The sequence below is a fragment of the Emydura macquarii genome, unplaced genomic scaffold (genome assembly GCF_026122565.2).
Source record: "Emydura macquarii macquarii isolate MOO-44397 ecotype Brisbane River unplaced genomic scaffold, CSIRO-AGI_Emac_v2 contig_1043, whole genome shotgun sequence".
Taxonomy (NCBI): Eukaryota; Metazoa; Chordata; order Testudines; family Chelidae; genus Emydura; species Emydura macquarii.
In genome coordinates, this window is record NW_027131180.1 from 3,790,152 (window position 1) to 3,817,993 (window position 27,842).

Sequence of the window (27,842 nt, forward strand, 5' to 3'; positions counted from 1 at the left end):
AATGGCAGTCCCCCTGGTTATGTCCTCAACTTTGTGAAGCAAAAGGTTGTCTCCGATACATTCGTACTTATTAGAAATGTTGTGTTTTGCCATATTACTTTTCCAACAGATATCAGGTTTGTTAAAGCCCCCCATAACCAGGTCTTATGTTTCAGGTATATGTTACTTCTTCTAGAAATGCCTCATCTACCACCTCTTCCTGATTTGATTCCTACCATGACATCACCCCTGTTTTCCCCCATTTTATCTTTACTCAGAGACATTTTCAACTGGTTTGCCTCTCACCTCCTTCTGGAGCTTGGAATAATTGTATATATTCTTGATGTATAATGCAACATCCTCATCCTTTTTTCTCTGCCTGTACTTCCTAAAAAATCTTATACCCCTCTATACCAATATTCCAGGCATGAAACTTATGCCACAAAGTCTCTGTAATGACAGTTAAATCATAATTTAGCTTATGTACTAATACTTCCAGTTCTTCCTGCTTAGTCCCCATACTCCTTGCATTTGTGTATAGATATCTGAGATGTTGAGCAGAATCCCCTACTGATTTTCCTCTTGTGGCTCGTATGACTCTGTGGTCTTTTTCCACATCCCCCACAACATCTAGCTCTATGTTCGAAAGACTATGGCAATGTCAGAGCTTATTGACTAAGATGAAGAAAAGTTGTTAAGGATGAATGGAATCTTCCAAAATAGTAAACAAATATTGAAATTTTATCAGACATCTTCATCTCCTAGGGAAAGTCATAAGATAGAGGATTAGTTTTCCATGATTAGAGTCCTCATTCCCTAACAAACTTAAGGTAAATGTAATATTCATCTGTGGCTTTTTCCTGAGGTCGAGAATTTTTCAAAAGATTGAATCTAACAAAGTGAGAATAATTTTGGAGAATTATTGAGAATTATTAGTCCAGGAAATCCTGGTACTGCTTGGTAGTAGATTGCCTCTGTCTGTTCCCCTGAGATTGTGTCCAGAGCTTCTGTCTCAGGTCCTGGAGCTTCAGCCAAGTCCCTTGACAGCTTGAGTGTTTGAAAAGAATATACAAAAAGATTGAAGAAGGTGAATAACTGCATCTTGCAGCCTTTTTGGAAATCACAAACCACCGTTTCATATTCTAGGGTCTTGAGAAGGTTTGGATATTACGCTGACTTAAAATACCTAGATCCACTGAAATGCAGTGTTTTTGTGTTTTACATTATCTGCAGGATGATATAGGCTTTAATCATTTACTTGTCTTCACCTGTTTCTATTTGAGAAAAAATGTATCCTTATCAGCATTCTAGATTTACTTTGGTTCCTGATATCGCCAAATTTATGTGAAGAGCCAAACTGTTAAACCTTCCAAAAATACTGAAGTTTCCTGTATGGAGAGTAAATCTAGTTTTGAAAGTCTCAGGAGCTTTAAAGCATCCTTTTTCTTTAAACCCCCCCTCCACACACACTTCTTTTGTAGTAATAACTTCTATAACGAGAGTGTCAAACACAAAGCTCTATCCACTGAAGACCAGTATTGTATGATTCACAAGTATAATAAATATTTTGTACAGCACCTGAATTTATTTCTGAAAAGAACTGTCAGTTTTATAATCACAAGAGATTATTCTACCTTTTTTTCTGTCCTAATCCTCAGCAACCCAGAGAGAAACATTGATTTAATTTTGATTTCTGCAGAGCAGTTCAATTTTTTAAAACAAGATTGGAAAACAATTAAAGAACAAGTAGTTCAGAACTGAAAAACAAGAAATATTGAACTCTTAGATGGACTCACCCACTTATTCCACCCAGTCAGCAGTGACCTCCTGGTAGAAAGAACACATCAACAGAAAAGACTTGCAAGGTGGTGACGTGGTTGACCCTATTCACAAAATAGATGACCATTCTTCCTCTTACGGTTTCTTTGGGAGTATGGTGCTGAAAGCTTCAGAAGTTGTAGTTTAAATATAGATAAGAGAGCAACAAAATCTTTTCCCATAATCTGTTTAATTGGGCATTTCTGTTCCCTGCCTATGCTCTTAATTTGCACTACTTGTCACACCCCAGCTGTGACGATTAATAGACATGCACTTGTCCAAGAAAGAAAAACTTTATCATATCTGATTTTCTTTCACTGATGAAAATGTGATCAGTAAACTCATCCCTCCCCTTTTTTGTTTGATGGAAAATTTAATAGAATCCTCAGTTTGGATTGTGTATTTTTATTCTGAAAAAAGCATAAATTTTCATATAACATAAATATGTCCTTTATCTTACATCCCTCATCTGCATGGTTTTGAAACTTTGCATGTCGTAGATTTCATTTCCGTATTTTAACTTTTTTACATTTGAAAAAATTCTTGGCTTTGGAAGAGTTATCTGAAAGCACAAGGTAGGAGGTGGAGTCGAGTGGAAATGTTTCCTCATCAACTCTGCAGTTTGTCTCTGTTCCTCTGAGTGCAAGGCAACCCAGCTGTGAGCTTGCTGGCCATACTCTTGTCAGAGAGAGAGAGAGAGAATTATCAAGGAAGACAAAATTCCTCTCTATCAGTTCTATCCTTACGTAAATTCTGCCTTCTGAGTTCCCATACGTGAGAGTGTAACTTAATTTCCAAATTACATGATGAAAGCACATCTGTCCCAAAATTAATACCTCTTGAGAATATCATAATTGTATATACTGAAAATAATTAGTATCTGTAATTTGCAAGTCATAAATATCTAATTTTTAGCGAAGTTGTTTGTTTCCGTTTAAGATAAATTCCCAATTTAAGATCCAAGGCAACATTCAAATGTACCTCACAGGGGCCAAAAATTTTCTTTCCTTGTTTTTTTTTTAAAAATGCTGCAAAGAAACATAGTGGCTAATGTTGAATTCTATTGTAGAACAGAACTTCCCATTTAAAAAAATATTCTGAGATTCCTTTAATAAAATACTCTTCATTAGATAGTACCTAATCAGTTTTTTTTCTCAATTGAGGCAACTGATTTCAAATCTCTAATAAAACTAGGAGCCACTAGACTACCTAGTCTGATTACCAGCTGTAAAGTGTGAAGATGAATTCTTGTGCTTTTTATCCAAGACTATTAGATTATCAACTGCCACTACCTATGAAACATTAGATTTTTTTTCTCCAACAGAGTGGTGGTTAAACACTTCCACTTCACTCATCTCCTTTGGGGACTTGTAATTTCCAAGGCTTTGCTCCCTGAATGGAGCCATCTAACGAGTTCCTTCTCTCCATTTTTTCCTTCTCCACCATCCATCTTAAAGAAGCAGGACAAGTGAAGTAAGCTTGAAGTCCAAGTGGTGCGCCATCTGCAAGGAGACTCTTTCAGGAGCCCCAAAGAAAGTTCCACTACAATTATACTCAGCCTCTTAACCCTTGCTTTAGTTAGGGAAAGGAGATCAGAGTCCGGATGCCTTATTGGGACCTCTGCATCAGAGGCACTCCACCATCAGACATACCCTTGGAGACACCTCTGCAGGAGCGGGTCAGTCCTCTTCAACTCTTGGGATTCATTGTTATCCGTTAGGAATTTGCCAAGCGGAAATCAAAAACTTGGCCCTTCCACTCTGTCCAGACCATTTCTAAAGGTCTCCATGAGATTAGCATTAAGAACCAGGGCAGCTAACTAGATATCCAGGTGTTGCTCAAAATGAAGCCCTGAAAAGCAGGTTCAGGAGGAACTTGATAAGATTTAGCTGAAAACATGGATAAGCCAAAATATTTACTACCAACAAGTGAAGTTCAGGAAGCAATAGAAGCCCTCATACAAGGGCAGAAGCTCTTTTCATTCCTACCTGTATCAGATGTACTAGGAAAGGGCCCCTCATTTTTTCAGGGTAAGACATGGATGTGGAACAAGAGAAGGTAGGCCAAGATCATGAAATGAGCCTAAACTTACTTTCTTCGAGTGCTTGTTCATGTCGATTCCAAGTAGGTGTGTGCGTGCTGCATGCACAGTCTGCTGGAAAGTTTTCCCCCAGAGTGCCCGCAGGGTTGGCTGTGGAGCCCTGGAGTCATGCCACCATAGCGCTCTATATAGGGCTCTGCCAACTCTCCCCTCCTCAGTTCCTTCTAACCACCCATCACGGTCGCTGGAACAACTGGTTTCTTTTGCTTTGCAGGCAATTTCCCCTTGATTGTTCTCCGTTAAGTACCTGTAAATAGTTAAAGTTGTTAAGATTTAGTTGTTGTTAGTGTAAATTAGGATAGTACTCCCAATTAGTGGCTAGTTCCCATTCTTCCCTCCCAGACCCGGGGTTGGGGCAGGCCTGATTTCAAGCTGTGCGGGCCCTGCAAGAAGCTTATGCCCAGAGATGACCCGCACTCCTCCTGCCTTAAGTGCCTGGGAGAGTCACACCAGGGGGAGTGTTGTAAAATTTGTCAGAGCTTCCATCCAAGGACCCAGAAGGAAAGGCACCAAAGACTGAAATTCTTAATGATGAAAGAGGCTCTTCATCCTACAGACGCTTTGGTGGAGCAAGGACCCAGCACATCTGCCTCGATGCAAAGTGCTCTGGGGTCGGTGAGAGAGGGGCCACACAGAAAGGACTCTGCGGCACTGCTATACTTCCCTGGCACCGAAGGCCCCGGCATGTGGGGCACAGCAGCACTGATTCCATTCCCTGATGGCGCACAAGAAGAAGAGGTTGGATAGGGAGTGCTCACTGACAGCAAGATCGTCTGTAAGGAATGTGAGCAAAGTGCGACCCATGCCGAGGCACGTAAGCCCGACCCACAAGGCACAGCACCATTGACTCCAGCCTTGGGAAGGGGTTCGTTGAGTCTGGCACCTGTGGCGTCTCCGAAGAGGGAGATACTGGAGGATGATCTGCAACTCCCCTCCACTCCCAAGATTTTTGAGGTAGCAAGGGTGCTGATAAAAGAAACAGCCCCGTCAGCCCACCTTAGGTGAGAGTGGGTGTAAGCCTCGCCACTGAAGACGACCTTGGTACCTTCCAAGGGCAAACCAACACAGATGGCCAGGTCCCATTCCCCTCAGCACCATCTGGCACTGCGCTGCTGTGGTCCCCGCATAGCGAGAGGCTCTCCTCAGAGTCCGAGGCAGAGTCTGTTACATCTAGGAGAAGCCGGTACTGGAGCAGGCAGAAGGTGGAGGGGCCACCCCCTCACACACACACTTCAACGCAGTGGCCACCCCAATGACAGATGCTGCCGCAGTGGCCATTCTGGACCCATAGGTGTACCACCAGACCCAGGGGTTTCAGTTGGGCAGGTCGTATTCCTTTGTATCAGAATCTAGACCCCCACCTTCCCATTCAGCGAGCGCCCCACCGGACACTGGAGACATCTTGGACCTGGACACCGAGCTGGACGAGCCCTGGGAACCCAGCACCATAGAGAGTGAAACAGCACCACATGATCCGGCTAGCGCCGATGGGCAGGAATCTGCAGTGCCCGTTAGAAAGTCCTCTTCCTTGTCCCCTGATGGAGATGGTAGTTGGAGCTACCCCGGCTTCCATTCCGGACAATAGCAGGGCACATTAGAAGCTACTGCGCAGGGTAGCTTAGAACATGGCCCTCGAAGCTGGAGAGGTGGTGGAAGGGACGGACCCTATGGGAGGGCCCTTCCAGGGTTGCCCTTCCACTAATAAAAACTATTCGAGAGACCACAAAGACTTTGTGGCAGACCCCTACCTTTCTACTCCCTACTGCAAAGAAGGTGGAGAGGAAATACTTTCTGCCATCTAAAAGGCATGGGCATTTTTATATCCACCCACACCAGGGTCATTGGTGGTTGCTGCCGCAAACGAAAGAGAGAGGCAAGGAGAACAGCAAGGACGCTTAAGAAGTTGGAGTTCTTCCGGGGGAAGGTGTACTCCACCGAGGACCTCCAACTTTGGTCCACAATTCAACAAGAGATCCTAAGTAGATATGCCTACAACTCCTCAGCATCAATGGACAAGCTTATGGACTCGGTACAGTCGGACTCCAAGTCAGAGTTCGTGGCCATCGTCAAAGAGGGCAAGGCTGTCTCAAAGACTCTGCTCCAGTGTGCTTTAGACGCAGTGGACATGGCGGCCTGTACTATGTCGTCAGGGGTGGCCGTGAGGACAAGCTCTTGACTGCAAGCCTCGGGCCTCCCAAGGGAGGTCCAAACGACTATTCAGGACCTTCTATTTGAGGGGTCAGCCTTGTTCTTGTCCCAGACAGATTCTAAGCTACAGAGCCTGGAGTACTTGAGAGCCATTCTGAAATCCTTGGGGTTGCATACACCAGCAGGTTAAAGGAGACCATTTAAGCTGCAGCCCATGCCCCGCTTCTACCGCCGAGACAGGACTACATCCATAGAAGGGGTAGAAATAACAGGAGGAATACCCCTCATTCCTCTAGCCAGAATCAGGGCCAGTTGCAGCAGTCCTTGGGCTCAAAGTTTTGAGGGTACGCCCAAGGACGGCATACCAGTTCCAGGCTCGGATCCAACCCGCAATTTGTTTCTAAACAGTTTATCCCATTTTTACCATGCATGGTCCCAGATCACATTGGATCAGTGGGTCTTGCACACGGTAAAATTGGGATACTCACTCCAGCTTTCTTCCCTGCCTCTTCCCCCCCATCCCCATCCTTGTCCCTCTTCTGGGACCCTTCTCATGAGCATATGCTTCTTCATGAAGTGCGGTCACTTCTAAGGTTAGGGGCAATGGAAGAAGTCACTCATGATCAGAGGGAGAAGGGGTTTTATTTCTGTTACTTTCTAATCCTGAAGGCCAGAGAGGGGCTTCGTCAAAAGATTTGTGAAGGTGAGGTTCTGCATGGTCTCCCTGGCCTCCATCATTCCCTCTCTGGATCCGGGAGACTGGTATGCTGCCCTCGAAGTGAAAGACTCATACTTTCATGTAGCTATTGTGCCAAGACACAGAAGATTTCTCCACTTTGTAGTCTATCAGATGCATCTACAGTTCACAGTCCTGCCCTTTGGTTTATCAGCAGCACCTCGGATGTTCACCAAATGCCTATCAGTGGTCGCAGCCTTCTTGAGGTGGCAGAGGATTCAGGTGTTTCCCCACCTCGACGATTGGCTGGTCAAGGGACTCACCAGGACACAGGTGGAGGCGCACCTCACGATAAGGGCCACCTTTGACTGGCTGGGTCTTATGATCAATGAGCAAATCAGTGGTCCCCAAGCAGAGAATAGAATTCATTGGAGCAGTGCTGGATTTGGGACAGGCCAGAGCATCCCTTCCCCAAGCTTGGTTCCTGGCCCTGCGAGGTATGATACTGGACTTGAAATGGTATCCCCTCATCACAGCTTGGAGCTGCTTAAAACTGCTGGGCATATGGCGGCATGCACTTACATGGTTCAGCACGCGAAGCTACGACTGAGGCCACTGCAGGCCTGGTTAGCCACGGTGTATCGCTTAGCCCACGATGCCATATACAAGATAGTGTATCACCCAGCCCATGACACCCCTCCCCCCGAGGTCTTAGTATCCCTGGACTGGTGATGCGAGCCTCAATGGGTGTGTGCCAGACTTCCCTTCCTGTTGCTCCAGCTGTCTTTATGCTTGGTGATGGACATGTCAGATGTGGGTTGACGGGCACATCTAGGGGATCTCAAGACACAGTGCCTATGGATCCAGTCAGAACTGCTGCTCCATATCAACGTGACAGATCTAAGGGCTGTACGTCTGGCATGCCAAGCCTTTCAGAGCCATCTATGGGGCAGGGTGTTTTCGTTCCTAACAAACAATACAACAGCGATGTTTATATAAACAAACAGGGTGGAGCTCACTCCTCTCCCCTGCCAGGAAGCCCTCACTCTGTGGGAATTCTGCATCACTTGTTCGATTCACTTTGTGGCATCATACCTACCAGGGTGCCAGAATGCATTGGCAGACAACCTCAGCAGGTCTTTCTTCACTCATGAGTGGTTGATTCGACCGGACGTGTTAGCCAGTGTTTTCTGATGGTGAGGCATTCCCCAGATGGATCTATTCGCCACAAGGCTCAACAAGAAGTGCAGGGAGTTTTGCTCTTCTCAGAAACACAGTCCATGATCGATTGCAGATGCCTTTCTCTTTCCGTGGATGGGCCAGCTGTTCTGTGCCTTCCTCCCGACCCCTGTCATCCACAAGGTACTGGTGAAGATCTGGCAGGAGAGAACTGTAGTAATTCGAATAGCCTCAGCACTGGTTTACGACACTGTTCGATCTTTCCGTGGAAATGCCGATCACTCTGCCTCTTCTCCTTGACCTAATCACCCAGGATCACGGCACACTGCAGCATTCCAACCTCAAGGTGCTGCACCTCACGGCGTGGAACCTCTGTGGTTGAACCCAAGGGAACTAGCATGTTCAGAGCAGGTCAGGGAGGTCCTCCTTGGTAGCAGGAGACTTCCACTAGGGCTACCTACCTAGCAAAGTTTTCGGTTTGGGCAGCAGAAAAGAGTATCTCACTTCTAAGGGCATCAATTCCATTGATATTGGACTATTTGCTTCATCTAAAGCAGCAAGGCTTATTGGGTCCATCAATTAAGGTCCATTTGGCAGCCATTTCGGCGTTCCATCCTGGGGAGGCAGAGTGCTCAGTTTTCGCTAGTCCCAGGGTTAAGTGGTTCTTAAAAGGGTTGGACAGACTGTATCTGCCAACACGATCTCCGGTGGCCCCATGGGACCTCAATCTTGTCCTCTCAAGGTTAACGGGCCCTCCGTTTGAGCCCCTTGCTTCTAGTTCGCTTCTCTACTTGTCTTATGGCCTTTCTGGTAGCCATAACATCGGCCAAATGTTATCCGAGCTCGGAGTGCTGACTTTGGAGCCTCTCTACATGGTTTTCTTCAAGGATAAGGTCCAGCTTTGCCTTCATCCAGCCTTTCTGACAAAGGTGGTCTCTCATTTCCATGAGAATCAGGACATTTTCCTCCTGGTTTTCTTCCCGAAGCCACATGCTAATAGTAGGGAGCATAGGCTGCACTCTCTAGATATCAGAAGAGCTTTAGCCTTCTACATTGAGAGGACCAAACCATACAGGAAGACAACGCAGCTATTTGTAGCAGTAGCTGACAGAATGAAGAGAAGACCAGTTTCGTCTCAATGCATCTCATCTTGGATCACTTCCTGTATCAGGGAGTGGCGAAAGTGCCCGCACTGACAATAACAGCCCGTTCCACAAGAGCTCAAGCATCTCTGCAGCATTCGTGGCGCAGGTGCTGATTCAGGACATTTGCAAGGCAGCGACGTTGTCCCTGAGTCATACCTTCACAACACACTACGCTATCGCTTAGCAGGGCAGGAATAATGTCGCTTTCGGAAGAGCAGTTCTGTAGTCTGTGGGAGTCTGATTTCTGACTCCTCCTCCTGTGGTATGGCTTGGGAGTCACCTCCTTGGAATTGACATGAGCAAGCACTCGAAGAAGAAAAAATGGTTACTAATCTTCCTTAACTGTTGTTCTTCGAGATGTGTTGCTTGTGTCCATTCCAAGACCCGCCCACCTATCCCGCTGTCAGAATTAGCCGGCAAGAAGGAACTGAGGAGGGGAGGGTTGGCGGAGTCCTATATAGAGTGCCATGGAGCCGCGACTCCAGGGGGCTCCACAGCCGACCCTGCGGGTACTCTGGGGGAAATCCTTCCAGCGGATTGTGCACGCGGCATGCTTGCCCACCTAGTTGGAATGGACATGAGCAAAACATCTCAAAGAACAACAGTTACGGAAGGTTAATACCTTTTTTTCCAGTTCATCTATATGACTGCAAGAGAATTCTACAGAAATAGACCGGAAGGCAGAATATCCCATTCTCAGACACCTGATTCCAGTTGACTTCAGACAAATTGGTACAGAAAGGAGCATGTCATGATTTCTCTGGAGCTCCAGTTGTGAAACCTGATGAGAAACTTCAAACCATCTGGAAGGGATCAAGCACCACTTAGAGTCAGCAGTCATTAGAAACCTGTCTTTCAATATGAAAAGTCTTCAGAGCTTTCCTCCATTTTCTTCATAGAAAGAAAGAAACAGAGAAGGGGAGGGCTTTAGAGCATCCATCAAGAAACTGAACAGGCTGAGAGAGAGATGAAATTCAGGATGGATCTGTTCCCACTAATACTGAAATTTCTCCAGGAGATAATTTCTGCCAGTTGTAACAGAATTAGGTTTATTGGACTATTCCAACTATTCCGAGATACAGGAATCACTGTCAATGAAACCTTTTGAGCCCCGCAGGATGCTTCCAGGCTACTGACAGAAGCCTAGTTAAAGAATCATTTTTACCTGTTCGTACATTAAATGATTATGAGAACATTTCTTGTAGAGACATTGCAGCAAGTGGTGTTGTATATCCTCTCTCTGCTTCAAACATGTGGTAACACAATCATCTGCCCACTGTATTATGGGGTCTCATGACCCATTCATTTGACTGGTGGCATATAATTTTCTGCATACAGGTGAGCTTTCTATTTGTAATCAAATTAGCAAGGATAGTCTTTGAAATGTCATCTCTTGGAGGCTGTGAATCATATTGCACCTTCCATGAGGATGAGATAATTCTTCATGTTCCAGAGTCTTTTATAACCATGATTTACTCTTCCATGCAAACATCACAGAAAGTATTCTTTTTTTCATTTTGTCCAAAATCTTAACACCTGAAAGGAAAAGCATCGCACGTGCTAGAGGTGAAGAGAGAGGTGAAAATCTGCGTTAGTCAAGTAGTTCAGAAAAACAGCTTTGTTTCCTTTCACCTAAATGCTTATGACTGAAAAATGCTTATATCATTGAAGACTATTTAGTCAGAGAGAACATTTCCAGAAGGAATTGGCACCCTCTTATCATATCAATGGCAGACTCCTGGACCGAAGGGGCATCAGCTACCAGAGAGGAAGTTAGTAGTGCTGTAATTAACACTTTATAAAGCACTACAGTTTTCACCTGAATTCCTCTGCAGAAACTTTCTTTGTTGGGAACGTGATCCAAGTGGTGGTAGTCCTAAAATAGAGTAATACTAATATAGGGAAAAACATAACACTTCCTTCTGTCTTACTTGTCTTTACTTCATTTTCAACAGAGCAACACTTATTTACACACTGCTAAGGATCTGGTGTTTGGTGTTAATAAACATCTTTGTTCTCTGAAATATATGGAACCCCAAGAAGAAAACTAATTCCTTTTTTGTGGCATGTCATCTAAGTTTCAGAGGAAAGAAATACAAAAGTTCCACGGCATTATAGAGGCCAGTACATCTCCAAAAACAATACAAGCTCATATAATAGATTTGCCTTGACATCGTGGGACAAAAAGCATCATCAGCTTCTGTGGAAGAAATCTATGAATCAGCTATCTGTATGAACTAGCTTGTCATGTGTTCATCAGACACTTACAAGCTGTGCCAGAGCCCTGATCTGATGTGGCCTTAAGGCAAGAATATATTCCATGCTTGGTACCCTTAACTTTTCAAAACTCACTTGATTTTGTTTATATTCCTAGATAAAGGTAAGAAGGGAGAAAATAAATTATTACTTCTGTTTTTTCCACATATTTGATGATTGGCAAATCTAGATTAGTTTCCTATACTTACCTCCTTAAGGAGAGAAATTGATATCTGATCCAGCCCTCCTTATAGCCATAGTTCAAGACTAGCTGTTTCATAATTTCTGAAAGCAAATTTGTATCCGTTATAGTCCTGCCCTGTAGTTAATTGTCAGACATTTAATATCTTGTAATATTAACTTTATCCTAATATTGAAATATCAATATTATTATCTTCGCTATTTGCAGCTTTGGAAGAACTTTTTCTTGTCAGGAAGTAATAGGAAGGCCTTTCCACTCTGTTCCAGTTTTGTCAGCTTTAGCTGTCTTCAACAGTACAAAGTGAGAGAACCCTATCTATCATCACTTCAAGAGACCTGAGATCTTGGATAGGAGAAACAGTTAGATAAAACAAATTGTCTGTCCTTTGTAAGTAATGAAGTTAGCAATAAATATGACATGTTAACTTTTATGAGCAATTACTTTTTACCACTGACTGAATTGAAGTGTAATGTGTTGCGTAGACAAGATGTACTAGGTAGCATTTTTTTTTTCTTTAGTCTTTTTAAAACTCAGTCACCATTTTCAGGAAAAAAATATTGCTGAAGACACCAGACTGTAAAAGCTCTGCTACTTCTTCAGAGAGCCTTGGGTCCATCCTCTGACATGTAATTGCTTTTACATCAGTCACAAGAGAACGACAAGAATGTGCTTTCCTTGAACTTAACAGTTTGGGCAATTTTCTATAATCCAGTAAATACAAATTGTACTCTGATTATCCATCTACCTCTGTCAAGGAAATTTTAATGGATGAATGAATGAGTCAAATGTATGCATGGAAATACACAAATGTGCAAAATATGGGTCTAATTACAAGGCTGCTGAATTTACACAAGGTCAGGTAAACAAGGCACCAGTGTAATGATTAATAATTGTTAATAATGCCTTTGGGAAAACATTCTCATCTCTCTTCTGAACACCTAACAGTTTTGCCTTTTCAGTCATATGAAACAGCTAAATTGATCAGTTAATAGTGAGAGCAAAAAGCCATTCCTACCTCATCTTTATAACTGCTTACTACTACTTTCAGAGTAGTAGGAAGATGAAAGGTAGATTTTCAGGACCAGGTTGAAAATGAAAAGTACATTTGAGTATTTTGAATTAGAATTCTGAAGTGACGTTTTCTTGAATAAATTAATGTAGTATGTAATTCTAACACAAAGTAATGAACTAGCAGCGTCCCCTCTGCTAACAAAAAGTGCTTTTTTTTTTTTTTTTGCTTTTTTTTTTCCTTCCAAGATAGCTAGGGACATCGAAAATACAAACTGGACAGTAGCAAAGAAAAATTGAAGCTGCCCTTTTTATATGCTTACTATTTATGAGAAATTTGACTCCCTTGCTATTTTATAAAATACTCTAATTTTGGTTCAAAAGCTGTAGTAACAAATGATTTATTTTAGCTTCTTTGAACTGCTGAATAACTGTTTCCCCTGAACCTTGTGTGACTTAAGTTGTTCCATTACAGACTGCATAATTAATTCCCCTTTTCCAGAATGAACAATACTAGAATCATAAAAGGCCCCATTTACTTTATGAAATGAAAGTATAATCTGTTGTGAGTCCAGGTAATCTTGTTTGGATAAGATATCGGGAAAATATTTGTGTGTTTTAAAACTTTTGGTTATTAATCAGTTTGTTCTGATAAATGCAGTAAATAAAATAAAACTGAGTAATTGTGAGCGTAGGAATTTTTTTATTGGTAATGGAGTAGTGGCCTCTCTAGTCTAGTATTCTGTCTCTGACACTGTCTGATACCAAATGCTTCAAAGAAAGTTCAAGAAAATCCATAACGGGAAACTTTGGAATAAGCTGGCATAGAGGAAGTATCTTCCTAACCTAATTTAACTGTGAATGATCTCACTCGTATGAATGTGTAAAACTTTTGTGAATTGTATTGTTTTCAGTGATATCCTATGGCAAGGAGTTCCACAGGTTATTTTATTTATTATTTAAAGTATTTTCTTTAATAATTTTACATTTTTGTTGCCTTTCCATTTCATTGAAATTTTTTTTTGAAGTTGTGAAAAATGGAAAATAAGGTGCCTAATTTGCCTTCTCTGTACCAATCATGGTCTTATATTCATCATGTGCTCACTTGTTTCTTTCTAACCTAAACTGACCTAGTCCTAGTCTTTTTAGTGTGTTCTCTCATGGAAGCTTTTTTGTGCTTGTAATCATTTTCATTGCCTGTCTTTCATACCTCTTCTATTTCTGTTATTTCTTGTTGAAGATGGGGCATCCAGAGCTGAGCACTGTTTTCAAGATAATGTAATATCAATGTGTATAATGACATAGTTTACCAGTTGGGTCTACAAGGTTTTAACAGTTACTAAACTGCTTTTGCTGTTAAGACAGAGCTAAGCTGGAGGTAGTGCATCCAGAATTACCCATTGTATCTGGAACACAGTGTCCACTACAGTAAAGTATTCCCCAGAGTGCATTTAACATTACCAATGATGGTATTTAAATAACCTTATGACAAACTGTTCTTTGTTTAGTTTAATCTTACTATTAAAAAGTTTCCCCCACCCACCCCCCATCTAGCTAGTCTAAACTTGCCCTTCTTTGGTTAGATTCTTTATTTTAAGTAACATGCCAGGTGGTCAACCTCAAATCAGTCTTATCAGTTATGATTTTATTCAGGTATTTGTAGAGCCCTGTGGGACCCACTGGACCTAATTTGCTTAAATGATGAGAATTGTTTGTCTTCAGACTTCATATCTTTCTATCCTGTTACCTTTTGCTATTTTTTACCTTCTCTCTTTTATCACTGTTCATTTTTGTAGTGATGTGTCCAGAGTTGTACACGGTAAGTTAAGGCCTCATAGATGCTATGAGGAGAGAAATGATTACCTTTAGTCCTTTATGCAATTTTTTCTACTCCTTCCCTCTCATTCACTTCTCCTTTTTGATTAGGGTATTATTTTAGCATAATTTTTGCCTTTCTGCTTCCATCTCTCACTGTGAGCTCATATTTATCATCCTTTTTTCTGTATTGCTGTCATCCAGGCATTCCTGTTTTAATGTTTTTCTATTTCTCTAACTTTGCATTTTTCTATATTAAATTTCTGTTTTTTCCCCCGTCCTCTACTGTACCCAGAACCTTCCGTCTCCCCCCCCCCCGCCCCTCCCCGCCCACCAAACTGTATGTAACTAGGTAAACAATTTATAATATCGATCTTTTTTTAAAAGAGAGAGAGAGAACTTAAAAAGTATATATAATCTGGCAGTCCTAGCAGAAGCTAAACTTTTCCATTTCCCCACAGTGGGGAACTCTCAATTTTGAAATGAACAATTGTGTTGAGTTGTTTGGGTTTTCTCTTACTTCAGTGTTAAAATAAGTTTGGACTCTTACCACCAAAGGGAGTATTTAGGTCAGGCTGACCTCCATTTGGGATCACAGACGTTTTCCTTCCAGACTTCTGTCTCTCTTTATATATGTTTCTAAAAGAAAGAAACTAAGATTAATAGGTAGACCACTTAAATAATGTACAGAAGTAACCAAACTAATTACTGCATAAAGTTTTAATGATTTATTAGCATTCTTATCATAAATATTAAGATATACTTTATTTCACTTGGTAATTCAAACTTGCCATTAAAAAAAAAAACTAACAAGACTAGAGCTACAAACAATGTTTATTTAGTAGTTACCACCTCAAAACAAATGAAAATTTGACTGCATGGTTTGACCTGGCTTAGAGATAGTCACTGCTGAGATTTTCTTTTTCTAGCCATTTGGATTAAGTAAAAATACAAGTAATATGTTATATTACTCTTATATTTTTATTCCCTGCAACTTTTATGCATATTGATAAGTTCAATCTATTTTGCAAACAGTTACTAATGCTATAATGCATTTTCCCATATCGCCCATCTTAAATTTTTACCGTTATTGATTGAAGATTCAATTGAGAAATGTCTTCAGAACCCTGCTTTCTGTGGTAATCATAGAAGTCAGTGGGAAGACAAGAAAATTGTATTGGAAGAAATTGTGTGCATGTTTGTTTTGTGTTTCAGCATAGATTATTTCTGCCAAAATAATAGCTGTCATTTTGTTCTTGTTATATTAGTGGCCTGTTGCTCACTACTACCCCTTTTGCCTTGGTTTTGCTTTTGTCCATTTGTCTATTTGTAAATAGAAGGAATTTTGCAAAGTGCTGTAACTTGCAGAATTATTATGCTGTTAAAATCAATATTTTGTTATCTATTTAAATTTAGTAGTGCAAGATAGTGACCCCACTTCACCTTAGTATCAAAGCTTGCAGACCTGAACATTTGGTGACTTTGAAACTTGAGTTCTGTTTAGTATTTCGTGACATGCCCATCATGGGAGAAAAAGATGGAAAATGTATACGCTGAGCCTATAGGACTTCCTGCAGTGCTTATTAATCCTTTATGGATCATTTGAAATGTTTCTAGTTTATTTAAGCTTTGCTGCTTGTATCAGATTGTTCCTGTAAAAAAAGAAAAAGTGATCATGCTTTGAATTTTTAAAAATGTGATCTCACTTTCAAGCAAAAGCACTTTTATGCTCCATTAGAGTTGAATTTGCCAAACTCTTACATCGCATTAACACAAGCTTTACTGGATAGATAAATGTGTTGTTCAAAGACTAACTCAAACTTTACCAAACTGCATATTAAGATTGTGTCTTTTAATACATTTATATCTCAAATGTTTTCTCTGTGTAAACAGAAAAGAGAAATAAAAAAATGCTTTGTAGTTCTTAATAAAAGAATGGTTAAAAACTTTGCTTAGGAGAGGTGCTAGTATGAATTATGAAGCTAAAGTTTAATTGAAGATTGCAGTAAAATATTTAGGCTAAATGCATCAGTATTTTTCACAGGAGGCATACTACAGAAAAGGGTTTACAGAATTGAAGTTCTGTTTTTTGATATTTTGTTGTTTTTACAATAGGTGACATATTCATTCCATAGTTAAATGAGTCCCCTCATTTTAGGAGTTGTGGTTAAAAGATTCATTGTCAGTAGCTGGAAGATTTAAAGTAATTCATCTGGATACCAAGTTAAGGACCAAATCCTGCAATAGGATCCAGTAGCATGCACTGGAGCACTTGTGTGGAGTCCCATTGAGTTCATTGGAACACAGATACAGACACAGGCTTGGGCTAGCAGGATCGATCTAGAGCTGATCATGTGTCTGGATAAAGTATTTTTAGGCAATGGATACAGGGTTCTTTTCTGTCTTCCTTTGCTTTTATGTACTTGGTATACATAAACCTTCCTTTTTTTCTCTTTTGGTTTACATTACTGTAATTAAAATGACTGCATGCCTATGAATAAATTGTTCATCCCTTTTATATTGACATATTTATAATATGTCATAATGAGTTAAACTACAAATTCTTTTTTGAGTGCTGGTCTCTATGTGGATTCCAGACATGGGTGCATGAATGAGCGCCATGCGCCAGAGCTGGAACTGTTTGAAGTAGTGTCCGTCAACTGGGGTGCATGCCTTGCATTGCTCACATGACAAGTCCAAGATCTTATGTGGCTGGGTCAACGGCCCCTCAGTTTCCTCTAACCACTGAATGGCTAGAGTAGGAATGTTCTCCATATCCTTCAGAAAACCTATGTAAAAAAAAATGATTAGAATTAATATAGTTTAGTATGTTTATAGTTGTAGTTGAAGTTCATGTGTTAGAAAACCGATAGTTTAAAGTTCTCCCCTCCCTGGGACAATCCACCCTGTTCGGGGGGATTATCCCAAACAAGTCTGGTTCAAGAACTGCACCACATGCCCATGACCGTTCATGGTGAGTGACGAGCACCAACACTGTCTCTACTGCCTTGGTGAGAACCGCATTGTAGCGTGGTGCTCTGTCTACCGCTCATTTTCTCCAAGAACCTGTGGGGCGAGAGAACTTAGACTTAAGAATCACCTCATGGAGGGGGTGATGCATCCGCATGTGCACCATGAGGTGGCACCGATGGACCCGCCAGAATGCCAAACCACACCGGTGGTGACTATGTCTCCAGCCACAACAGCATCGGCAGTACCAGCCAAGGCTCATTGTGCACACAAGAAGCACGATCATGGGCATACAGATGGATCCCCGAGAGGGACTGCTTCCGAACACCGCGTTCCCTCCCTGAGCCAAGATTAGCCGGGCGAGAAGTCGCATGCAGATACAGTGGCTCCTGCTTCCAAACAGGAAAGACAGATAAGAAAATGAAAAATCTAGGCAAGTCCAAGACTACAACTGCCACTGGAACCTCGACACCCACCTACCCCACCGGATCCAGCAGGATTTTTGCAGCTGCCACCATACTACCCAGTGCCGCATACACCAGGTTGCATCTCACCCCCTAATTCCCATAGCTGAGCTTCTGCTGCTGCTGGAGGGACCCTCCCACCTGTATGAGGCACCGGGCCCACACAGCTCCTGTCCCCAGTCAACGAGCTGCTGCTGCTATACCACCCTTCTGCTATGCGACCACTGGAACTGCCTTGACATCCGTCCATTCAGTGAGCTGCGCCTGCCCTAACCGCTCCATGCACTTCAATGACACCGCCCTTACCGGACAACTTGGAGTCTGACTGGTCCTCGGAGCCTGATCTGCACTTCTTCCTGGAACAGCAATACAGTCCATTCCCATATATGCCAATCCAAATCCCACCACAGGAACAATGGTTTAGTTACCTGCCTGGCCCTCCAGTGAGAGTGGACTAGAGGCCCTATTGGCACACGGGGACCCTTATTATGGATGTGGAACTCTACCGCTTTCAGAGTACGCTGCATTTCTCTCCATGTACAACGAACCACACAGCACCATGGGACCTCCAGGATCGATGGATCTCTCCCTTCCAATTGGTGCATCATCGTCACTGGATGAGGCGATCATCCCTCCTTCCCACCCCGCATTGTCACCACCTGATGACTATGGCTAATGCCAAGATCTGTTGAGGCTTATGGCAATAGTCCTTAATTTAACAATGGAAGATGTCAAAGACTCACAGGATGAGTTTCTCAAAATCCTTCAGCCATCAGATCCAACTCAGGTAGCTCTACACATTCATAATGCCATTTTACAACTGGCTCAGGCAATCTGGCATGCCCCAGCTTCTTGTACACCAATGCCTAAACTGGCTGAGAGATAGTACTTTGTTCCAGCCAACACAGACTTTCTTTTTATGCACTTGCCACCAAATTTACTAATGGTAAAAGCAGTCATTCAGTGGGCCAGCAACAACACCCCAGGACCACTTCTCCTGTCTGAGCTGCCAAAAAACTGAACCGCATTGGCTGCAAATTGTATTCGTCTGCTGGCCTTCAATTTCACATAACCAGCTACTAGACCATTCTAGCAAAGTATGACTTTAGGTCATAATCAAAACTCGCAGATTTTCAAGCCTCTCTCCTGGAGAATAAGCAAGCGGAGTTTAAGACTCTCATTGCGGAAGGCAAACTGATGTATCCTCCAGGCGGCGGTAGACGCTGCAGATGCAGTGGCGCTCTCCCTTGCACCTGGGCTAGTACTCTGAAGAGATTCCTGGCTTCAAACTTCTGGTTTTCAAAAGTGAGGTCCAAACCACTCTGGAGGACCTCACTTTTGAGAACATGACACTATTTAGTGATTAAAAACGAACAAGAGCCTTCATTCCTTGAAGGACTCTTGAATGACACTTCTGGTCCCTAGGACTGTGTACATTCTCACCTACCAGCCTTATCAACCTTACCCTTCATGCCAGCAAGACCAACCCTGCCATTGCCAACGCTCCCAGCTCCCCCAATACCCCACCGCCTCTACTAGCTCTGCTACCTCTATCTTTCCTCAGCATCCTCCAAGACAAACTTTGTGACTTAACACCAGAGAACCACAAACTCCTCCCTACCCTATCTCTAGTCTCCCCAATTGTGTTCGGAGGCCGTCTTTCTCTGTGTGACCACAACTGGAGCAAGATTACCACTGACCAATGGGTACTGGATATCGTACGCCAGGGATATCTAAAGAATTTCACACCTTTGCACCCCGCCACCCATCGCAGTACACCCATTTGGACCTGACCCAGATACGCTACTCCACAAGGAAACTCATTCAGTCCTCCACAAAGGTGCTATAGAACCAGTTCCACACCACTTCCTCATACTGAGGAAGGGAGGAGACCTTTGCCCCATTATGGACCTTCGGGCCCTAAACAAATTCATCGAAAATTCTGTTTGCATATGGTCATGCTCCCTCAAATTATTCCTTCCCTCCAGCATGTGGCTCTTGATACGAAAGATGCTTACTTTCATGTGGATGTTCACACTGCAAATTTCTTCACTTTACAATGGAGCAATCCCACTACCAGTTCCGAGTTCTCCCTTTGGGATAGCTACTGCACCTCATGTGTTCATGAAGATCTTTGCTGTTGTGGCAGCATATATGCACCACTTGGGCCACTCCATATTTCCATACCTGGATGACTAGCTCTTAGTGGCGTCATCCCATGACCACTTACTCAATACCATGAACACTCCATGGCATCTCCTTGCCAACCTCAGTGAAGGCATCAACAAAGACAAGTCTATCCTAGTACCTACCAGAGAATTCACCTTCATTGGTGCCAGTTTGGACTCCTGAGCAGTTTACGTCTTTCTCCCAAGGGACCGATTTACCACTCTCACTACCCGTATTGCACGACTACAACATCGTCCACATACATGTGTCTGCCTCTGTCTTTCACTTCTGGGACACATGGCAGTATCCATCTCAGTTACCCTTCATGCTCAACTCCATATGAGGTGCCTCCAGCAATGGCTGAAAACAGTATACAATCCGCAGAAGGATCACCTATATAAGCGAGTCTCCCTGCCTCCACTGGTGGTAACTTTTTCATGGTGGTGCAACACATACAAAGGTCATGCAAGATGATTCCTTCCACCAGCCCACTCCCAACATCACCCTGACTACAGATGCCTCGCTCGCAGGATTAGGGGCCCTCATACGAGGCCATACGACACGAGAGCTCTGGTCCCCTAGGAGGCATGGCTGCACATCAACATCCTAGAACTAAGGGCAGTCCAATGCACCTGTTAAACGCTCCTTCCCCTCATTCAGAATAAACATGTACAAATCCTCTCAGACAACATGACTATGGTGGTATACTTAAACAAACCAGGTGAAGCCAGATCTGTCCCTCTGCCGAGAAGCAATCCGGCTATGGAACTGGTGCCTCCATCACATCATCACATTGTATGCAACACATTTGCCAGGTATGAACAATATTATGACAGACAAGTTGAGCTGTTCCTTCCATTACATCCACGAAGGGGAACTCCGTGGCCCCACTCTTCACCAGGTCTTCCAGCAGTGGAGCACCCTACTGGAATCTATTCACCACAACCGTAAACAACAAACTTTCCCTTTTCTGTTCAAGGGGAGTGCTTGGACAGGGATCTCAAGGAGAAGTCTTTCTTCTCCCATGGACCCTGGACCTCTGCTATGCCTTCTCACCCATTCTGCTCATTCCTCAGGTTCTCCGCAAAGTGAAACAAGACCAAGCAACATTCATCCTCATAGTCCCGCCAGTATTGGTTCACAGACCTCCTCCATCTGTTAATCTGCCCTCCAATTCCTCTTCCCCACCTGTCAAACCTATTCATCCAGCAATAGGGCCAGATCCAACATCCCAACCCGCAACCAGCTCCACCTCACAGCCTGGTATTTGGATGGGGCTTGCAAATAGATAATGTGTGCTCCACACCAGTACGGTATATCCTTACCGATAGCTGATGCCCTGCAACTAGAGTCTGCTTCCAAGCCAAATGGAGGTGGCTCACAAGCTGGGTCTCCAATAACCACCTCACTTTATCGAACATATCCGTAATGACCGTCCTGGATTACCTACTCCACCTTCGACACTCAGACCTCGCCCATTCCTCTATAAGAGTACACTTGGCAGCTATTAGCACCTTCCTTCCACCAATAGATGGACTTCCATATTTAGCTACCCAACCTCTACTCATTTCCTATGGGGCCTACTGAACACATTCCCTTCCATCAGGGAACGTACCCCGGTCTGGGACCTTGACCTAGTCTTTTCTGTTCTCACAAAATCACTATTTGAACCCTTGGCTGCTTGCTCACTTACCTATGTATCCCTCAAGGTAATCTTCCTAGTGGTGATCATCTCGGCCCGAAGAGTCAGCAAACTGGCACTTATGATGGCAGAGCCTCCCTTCGTGGTATTCCACAGGAACAAAGTCTCCCTATGACTTCACTCCAAGTTTTTCTTCCCAAGGTGGCCTCATTGTTCCATCTCAACCATGTCATCCATCTCCCTGTCTTTTATCCTAAGCCACACTCCTCCAATAGAGAGCACACTGCACTCCCTCAATGTCCGTTATGCGTTAGCCTTCTATCTCCTCGCCGAGACTCTTCGTCGCAATAGTGGAGCACTGCTAAGGCCGTGCACTCTCTTCCCAACGCATTTCTAAATAGAATTCCTGATGTATCAAAGAGTGATACTCTCTTTGCCAAGTCCTGCTACCAATTCTACCTGCATCAATGCTCACGCCAGACGAGCATAGGCTGCTATGTCTGCCTTCCTCGCCGATGTCCCAAGGCAAGACATTTGCAGGGATGCGATGTGGTCCTCTATTCACATCTTCACTGCACATTATGCCATAGCCAACTCACCATCGACTGATGCACCAGTAGGCCACACAGTCTTACAAACTTTTGCATCTGCTGAGCCCTAGCCCGCACCGCCATACTGATTATTGCATGCTACGCTACCATGGCTGAGATCCACATAGGGACCAACACATGAAGAAGAAAAGGAAGTTACTATAATTGATGGCTCTTCAAGACGTACGGTCCCTATCTGGATTCCAGTCCCACCCCCTGGTTCCCTCTGCTGTGGGTTTGATACCTATTAGTAAGAGGAAACTGAGGGGGCATTGACATAAGATCTTGGATGTACCACAGGAGCAATGTGAGGCATGCATGGGGGTTGACGGACACTATTCCAAACAGTTCCGGCGCTAGTGCATGGCACACATGCGCACCCCCGTCAGGAATCCAGATAGGGACCACATATCTCGAAGAGCCATCAGTTAAAGTAAGTAACCTCCCTTTCTAGTGCTTATAAAAATCAAATCTTCCTTTCTCTGTTTCTAGCTTCTATTAATCTAGAGATTCTTGTTTAATATACTTTCTGCACCAGAAGTGTATGCTTCAAGGATAGCTCTTAGAGGTTTTCTGCCCCATAATTTATTTTTTATACTTTTGCAATGGGGTAGACTTTGTTTTTAATTCATAAAAGCCTATCTCAAGTGAAGTCACACTCGGTGTTAAATGTTCATGATTATATTTTTCTAACTCCTATAATTTTATATGTGGTTTGTAACATGTTAAATAGATTATTTTAAAAATAGTAGCAATATGAAGTACAAACATTTTGGTTTTATATGTGTATATTCTTTTACATGTCACTTATTGCCATAGTAATTGAGCACCTCACTAATACTAACTAATTTCTCTTTAGAACACACCTGTGATATAGGAAAATATTATTTCCATTTTACAGATGGGGAAAATTCAGACAGGGATTTTTCCCAAGAAATCTGTTACAGAGCCACGGGATCCCCTGAATCCCAAACCAAATGTCTTACCCACAAGGCCTTCCTTTTTAAACTATCTTGAGGGTAGTGGCTTTTTTAATCAAGCTTTCAGAACACTTGATATGAATGGAAAGAATCAAAATATTTTTTTAAATGGAAAAAAGTTGAAAATGCTACATCCACAGGAAAATAGAGAAACTCAGTTAGTAAAAGGATTGAATAAAGTACACTTGTATTAAAAAAGTGCCACCACTTATTCTAACTTTTCTCAAATTTCCATTTCATATCAGTAATAGAATCTTGAAAATAATTGGGAGTGTGATGTGGGTTCTCCTGAAAACTAGTACTGAGCAATCTGTGAAATAAAGTTTTGTGCAGATTTCTTTTCTCCTTTCCCTCACCCTAATTGTCTTCAGTGCTTTCTATACAACCAAAACAACTCATTTTACAACAGTTGTTAAACTCTTGTAATTGAAACTGATTGTGGCTAACCTGGGCTAAAGCTTGGTTTTCAAAAAAATATGCTATTGCCATGGTATAACTACCTCTACCTGTGCTAAAGCATTTTTCTTGTACTCTTTTATTCAAGCTTTATTTGCACAGTATAAACAAAATAAAATCTTGGCTTCTTACAGAATAGAAGAGCTCTAGTTTAAGATAGGTATAACCTGCCTTTGTGTTTCAAGAACAAAGTTTAATCTGACAACCAATGCCATTTTGTCCTATGCTTTGAAAAAGATAGTAGATCTTAAGGTGATTAAGGAATGATATTGGATGAGTTTGCTTCAGTCCATTTGAAAACACTTTTCAAATCCTGCTTGTTACATGATTTGGCTTCATCCATACAGGTTGAAGAAAACCATATTTACCTATCGTTAAATTAAAATGTTTTGGCTGTGTATATGTGGCCTTTCTGTTTGAAGCACAGAGCACTCAACAGCTGGTTGATTGGGGCTCAGCTGGTCCTTGCAGCTGTTTCTGCCACACTGACAGTGTCTTGTACATTACGTATTACAAAACGCTAAAGGCCTTTCTGCTGTTTATGGCCAAGAAATCTGTCCCTAATAACTATTTTTTCCACCCACTTCAGAGCAGCCTTTATAAAGCTTTTATAACATATATATATATATATATATATATATATATATATAATACATAATATAATTTTTATTTGTATTTATTATATAATATATAATATAATAAACATATATTATATATATTATTAGATATCGTGACACCATATCTAGTTAAGGTTGCCTGATACTTCCCATTGCAAGACTGTTTTCAGTTATTTCAATTTTGCCAAATTTTAACTGTTCAGACTGACATTTTCTATGCTAGGTATCTGCCTCAAAGTGATTTTTTTTTTTTTTTTTTTTTTTTTTTTAAGTTTCTGCTGAAATGGTTCAGCTATTTCCAAGAACGAGATTGAGGGAAATATTTTGCCCATATGAGTGGCTTGGTTTTGTTTTGTTTTTTGTTTTTTTTTTATCCTGCTTCATTGAGATGCGCCAGTGGCTTCATATTTCAGAGCAGGAACTCAAAATTTGGCTGAGAGATCACCCAGGTGCCAGGGATGTGCTTTTTGTCATCCCTGTGAAAATTTACTCTGATTTTGCCAATTTATAAACCTCTGAAAAATCTCAGTTTGTACCTGATCATGCAAGAGACTTGTAGAGTTTGGCAGCTAAATTTTCTGAAGATTCTGCCTGTACTGGGGGTGGTCCATCTGGTCCATATTCACCCAGCTTCAGTCTGCACTGAACTGTGCTTGCATCATTGCCCACTTAGTGGGCTTCATTGAATGTGCTTCATCACTGGTGCTACAGGATTTCTGCTGCAATAATAATTGCTGTTGAAGGTGCTGTGGGTTGCTGTGGTGCTGGGTTCCAGAATGGAAAGTGGGGAACTGGTCTTTCCTGTATTCTCGGTGCTCCCTCTACTGATTTCTGGGCAGCATGGAGGAGGAGTAGAAAGCAACCTGACTCGAATGCAGTGGGGAGAGGAACCTCAGAAACCTCCATGAGGGGGACAGGGAAGGAGCAAAGGGCATCAGAAGATAGGAGGCCTAGGAGCCAGGTGGGAGAAGGAAAGGAGCTGGTGAGAACAGGGGAGCGAGTGGAACAGGGGAAGGAGCCAGGTTGATGATAGGAGCTGTAGGGAGATATTGAGGGAGGGGAGTGGGATGGATAAGTGCAAGAGAACAGGGACAGAAGGGCCTGTAACCATTAGCGAATACAGCACTACAGAACCTGGAATTGTACTTTTTATTCCAGAGTTTTGACATTCCTTTGCTATCTATCAAATAGGTTTGGGGGGAAAAAACTGGTAGAATATCTCCACCACTTCTAGTGGATGGTTCGCATCAAAGATAACAGCCTTCTACTGCTATTAGCTCAGCTGGTAGAGGACTGTGCTGTGGATCTGTTGATTTATGTGGGTGGGTCAGTACAATTCCCCATGATGAAACTTTTTTTGTTTTTTCAGTTATGGTTTGTATGTTTAACTCAGGACATTACATTTAAAAAGTTCAAAATGTTTAGTGTACAAAGTCTAACATTCAAAATTTAGGAAATACAAGAATTAAGACTTCCTTAATTCAGCCCCCTTGTGTATGTGTATTACGATATAGTCTTTGATCACAAGATCGGATAATATTTTTTTCCACAATACCCCGTCATTTAATGGTTAGTTATGTAATAATAATAATAATAATTATTATTGTGACAAGTTGGGTGAGGTAATACCTTTTATTGGACCACCTTCTGTTGCTGAAAGAGACAAAACTGCAAACTACATTTTATCCATATTCAATGTGTAGTTCCTTGCATTATTTACTGCGTACCACCCAAACTCTAAACTGAATGCAGAATTAGGCTTTTTTATGCTGCTGTCATCTTAAATTCATTAGTATTTGTAAAAAAAACTACCTTTATAACACACGTTGTGGTGAGGTGGTAGTGTTATCCCTGTTTTACACACGAGACACCGAGGCCCAGAGATTACCATTTAAAATCACCAGTAGTGCAAACTTATTTTGAGTGCCCAATTTGAGAAAGCTAGGACCTGATATTTTATAACATTTTATATATTGAGAGCAGAGATCCTGTTGACTTCAATTGCAGATCAGATCGTGGATGAGTCCAAAAAATGAAAAACACAGGGGCCACCTGTGAATATTTTGGTGTAGGTGACTTGGCCGGAGGCAATGGTAGAATCTGGTTCCTCAAGGTGGCATTCCACTGCTTTAACATGAGATCATTCTTTCTCTTCCTGAGTGTTCCTGCCTTATTTACTACGCACCCTCAAAGTCTTGCAATAAATGTAAAATAGGGTTAATGCCACTTCACCTCACAGGTGTTGTGAAGATAAATTCATAAATATTTGTGGAATATTTGGATTCTGTGATGAAAGGATCATAGAGCAGGATGTCAATGGTGTTGATAAAGCCTAGGGCCGTACGTTGTATGATATGAATTCTGCCACATCTCTTGTCCTTATCATAGCAAAGAAAACCTAAAAAATGTGAAAAAAGCATAAACTAATGCAGTTTTTTTCTGATTCTGCAGAAAGTCTGAGCATAACAGGTATTAATTGCCCCATTCATCTCAATTGAGATCCTGTTGACTCTGCAATTCTATGGCTGTAAAATCTGGCATTTTTCTGCAATGCCATGGAATTCAGCATGTTTGCTGTAGAACTTCATGTCTTGCTGGAGCCACCCACATGGCACTTTGTTGTCTCCCTTCCCATTGGGACCTGCCTTCAGTTGCCTCTTTCTCTCTAGCATTCTCCACAAGGGGATGTTAATTGAACTACAGTAATGTCCCCTGTGCTATTCCACAGAGTCCAGGCAGCAGGGGGTCAGGGAGAAAGCTGAAGTCTAGCTTGCAGCCAGCAAGTTGAAGGAAGGTCAACTAGAAGAATAGACAGGCCTGCAGGGAGAACAACACAACAGCCAAAGCCTGGGAAGTTAAGACATTGAAGCCAGCCTCAAGCTCCCTGCCCTGTTATGGTTTGGAGAAAGAAAGTTCTGAGCCAGGCTTCCTGGATGATTTTGCAGTAGCCAAAACTCAGGGCGTGTGGACACAAACCTCCTGGAGAGCATAAGAAAATAAAAACAAAACCCCCTTTTGAAAATAATCATATTTAACGTCACTTGGTATTTTAAACACTTTGCCCCATTCAGAAGTATTTTCAGCTACATGTGTATTTGTGTGGGGGATGAGAATAAAACCTATTGCATGTTAATAGAATAAATTCAGTTGCCTGGAATTTGGTCCCGGTGTCCTAAAAGCCCTAACTGATGGTTTTTAATTACAGAATCACATGCTATTTTTTTTTCTTGCGAAGGTAATTGACAGGGTTTGTGAACCCATGATCTTGAGATCCACAGCACAAATATTTTCCACGTGAGCTAAAAAAGCAACTTCTAGAGCAGTGTTTCTCAATTAAATTTGGCCACGGAACCCTTTTGAACTCGATAAATAATTGCGGAATCCCCCAAACTCTTAACAGTATTTTTACATATGGGGCCAAAAAAAAGTCGAAATAAGCAAATTATATACAAACAACTAGGTCAGCGTTTCTCAATTAAATTTCCCCAAGGAACCCTTTAGGCTCCGTGGGGAAATTACACTCATACTTGGTACCCTCTGCCGAAAAATCCGGGACATCTTCCCTTTTTCAACGGCGCGGAGAACAGCTGCTCTCGGTGGCATGATCACTTTCTCGCGGAACCCTAA

At 42.3% G+C, this 27,842-nt stretch overlaps 1 protein-coding gene across 7 annotated transcripts in view; it reads left to right on the plus strand.

Moving 5' to 3' along the window:
- Positions 1 to 27,842, plus strand: part of POLA1 (DNA polymerase alpha 1, catalytic subunit) — a 338,774-nt gene that overhangs the window by 174,699 nt on the left and 136,233 nt on the right. Inside the window, exon 35 of one of the 7 annotated variants that reach the window (XM_067545062.1) lies at positions 26,944 to 27,364. The exons of 4 other annotated variants lie outside the window; for them this stretch is intronic. In XM_067545062.1, coding sequence (XP_067401163.1) covers positions 26,944 to 27,003 — 60 coding nt within the window. In that variant the 3' untranslated portion in view covers positions 27,004 to 27,364. Of the gene's footprint in view, positions 1 to 11,711; positions 11,914 to 12,051; positions 12,127 to 26,943; positions 27,365 to 27,842 lie in introns of those variants that run through there. 2 more of the 7 variants (XM_067545063.1, XM_067545061.1) reach the window with 2 other exon arrangements.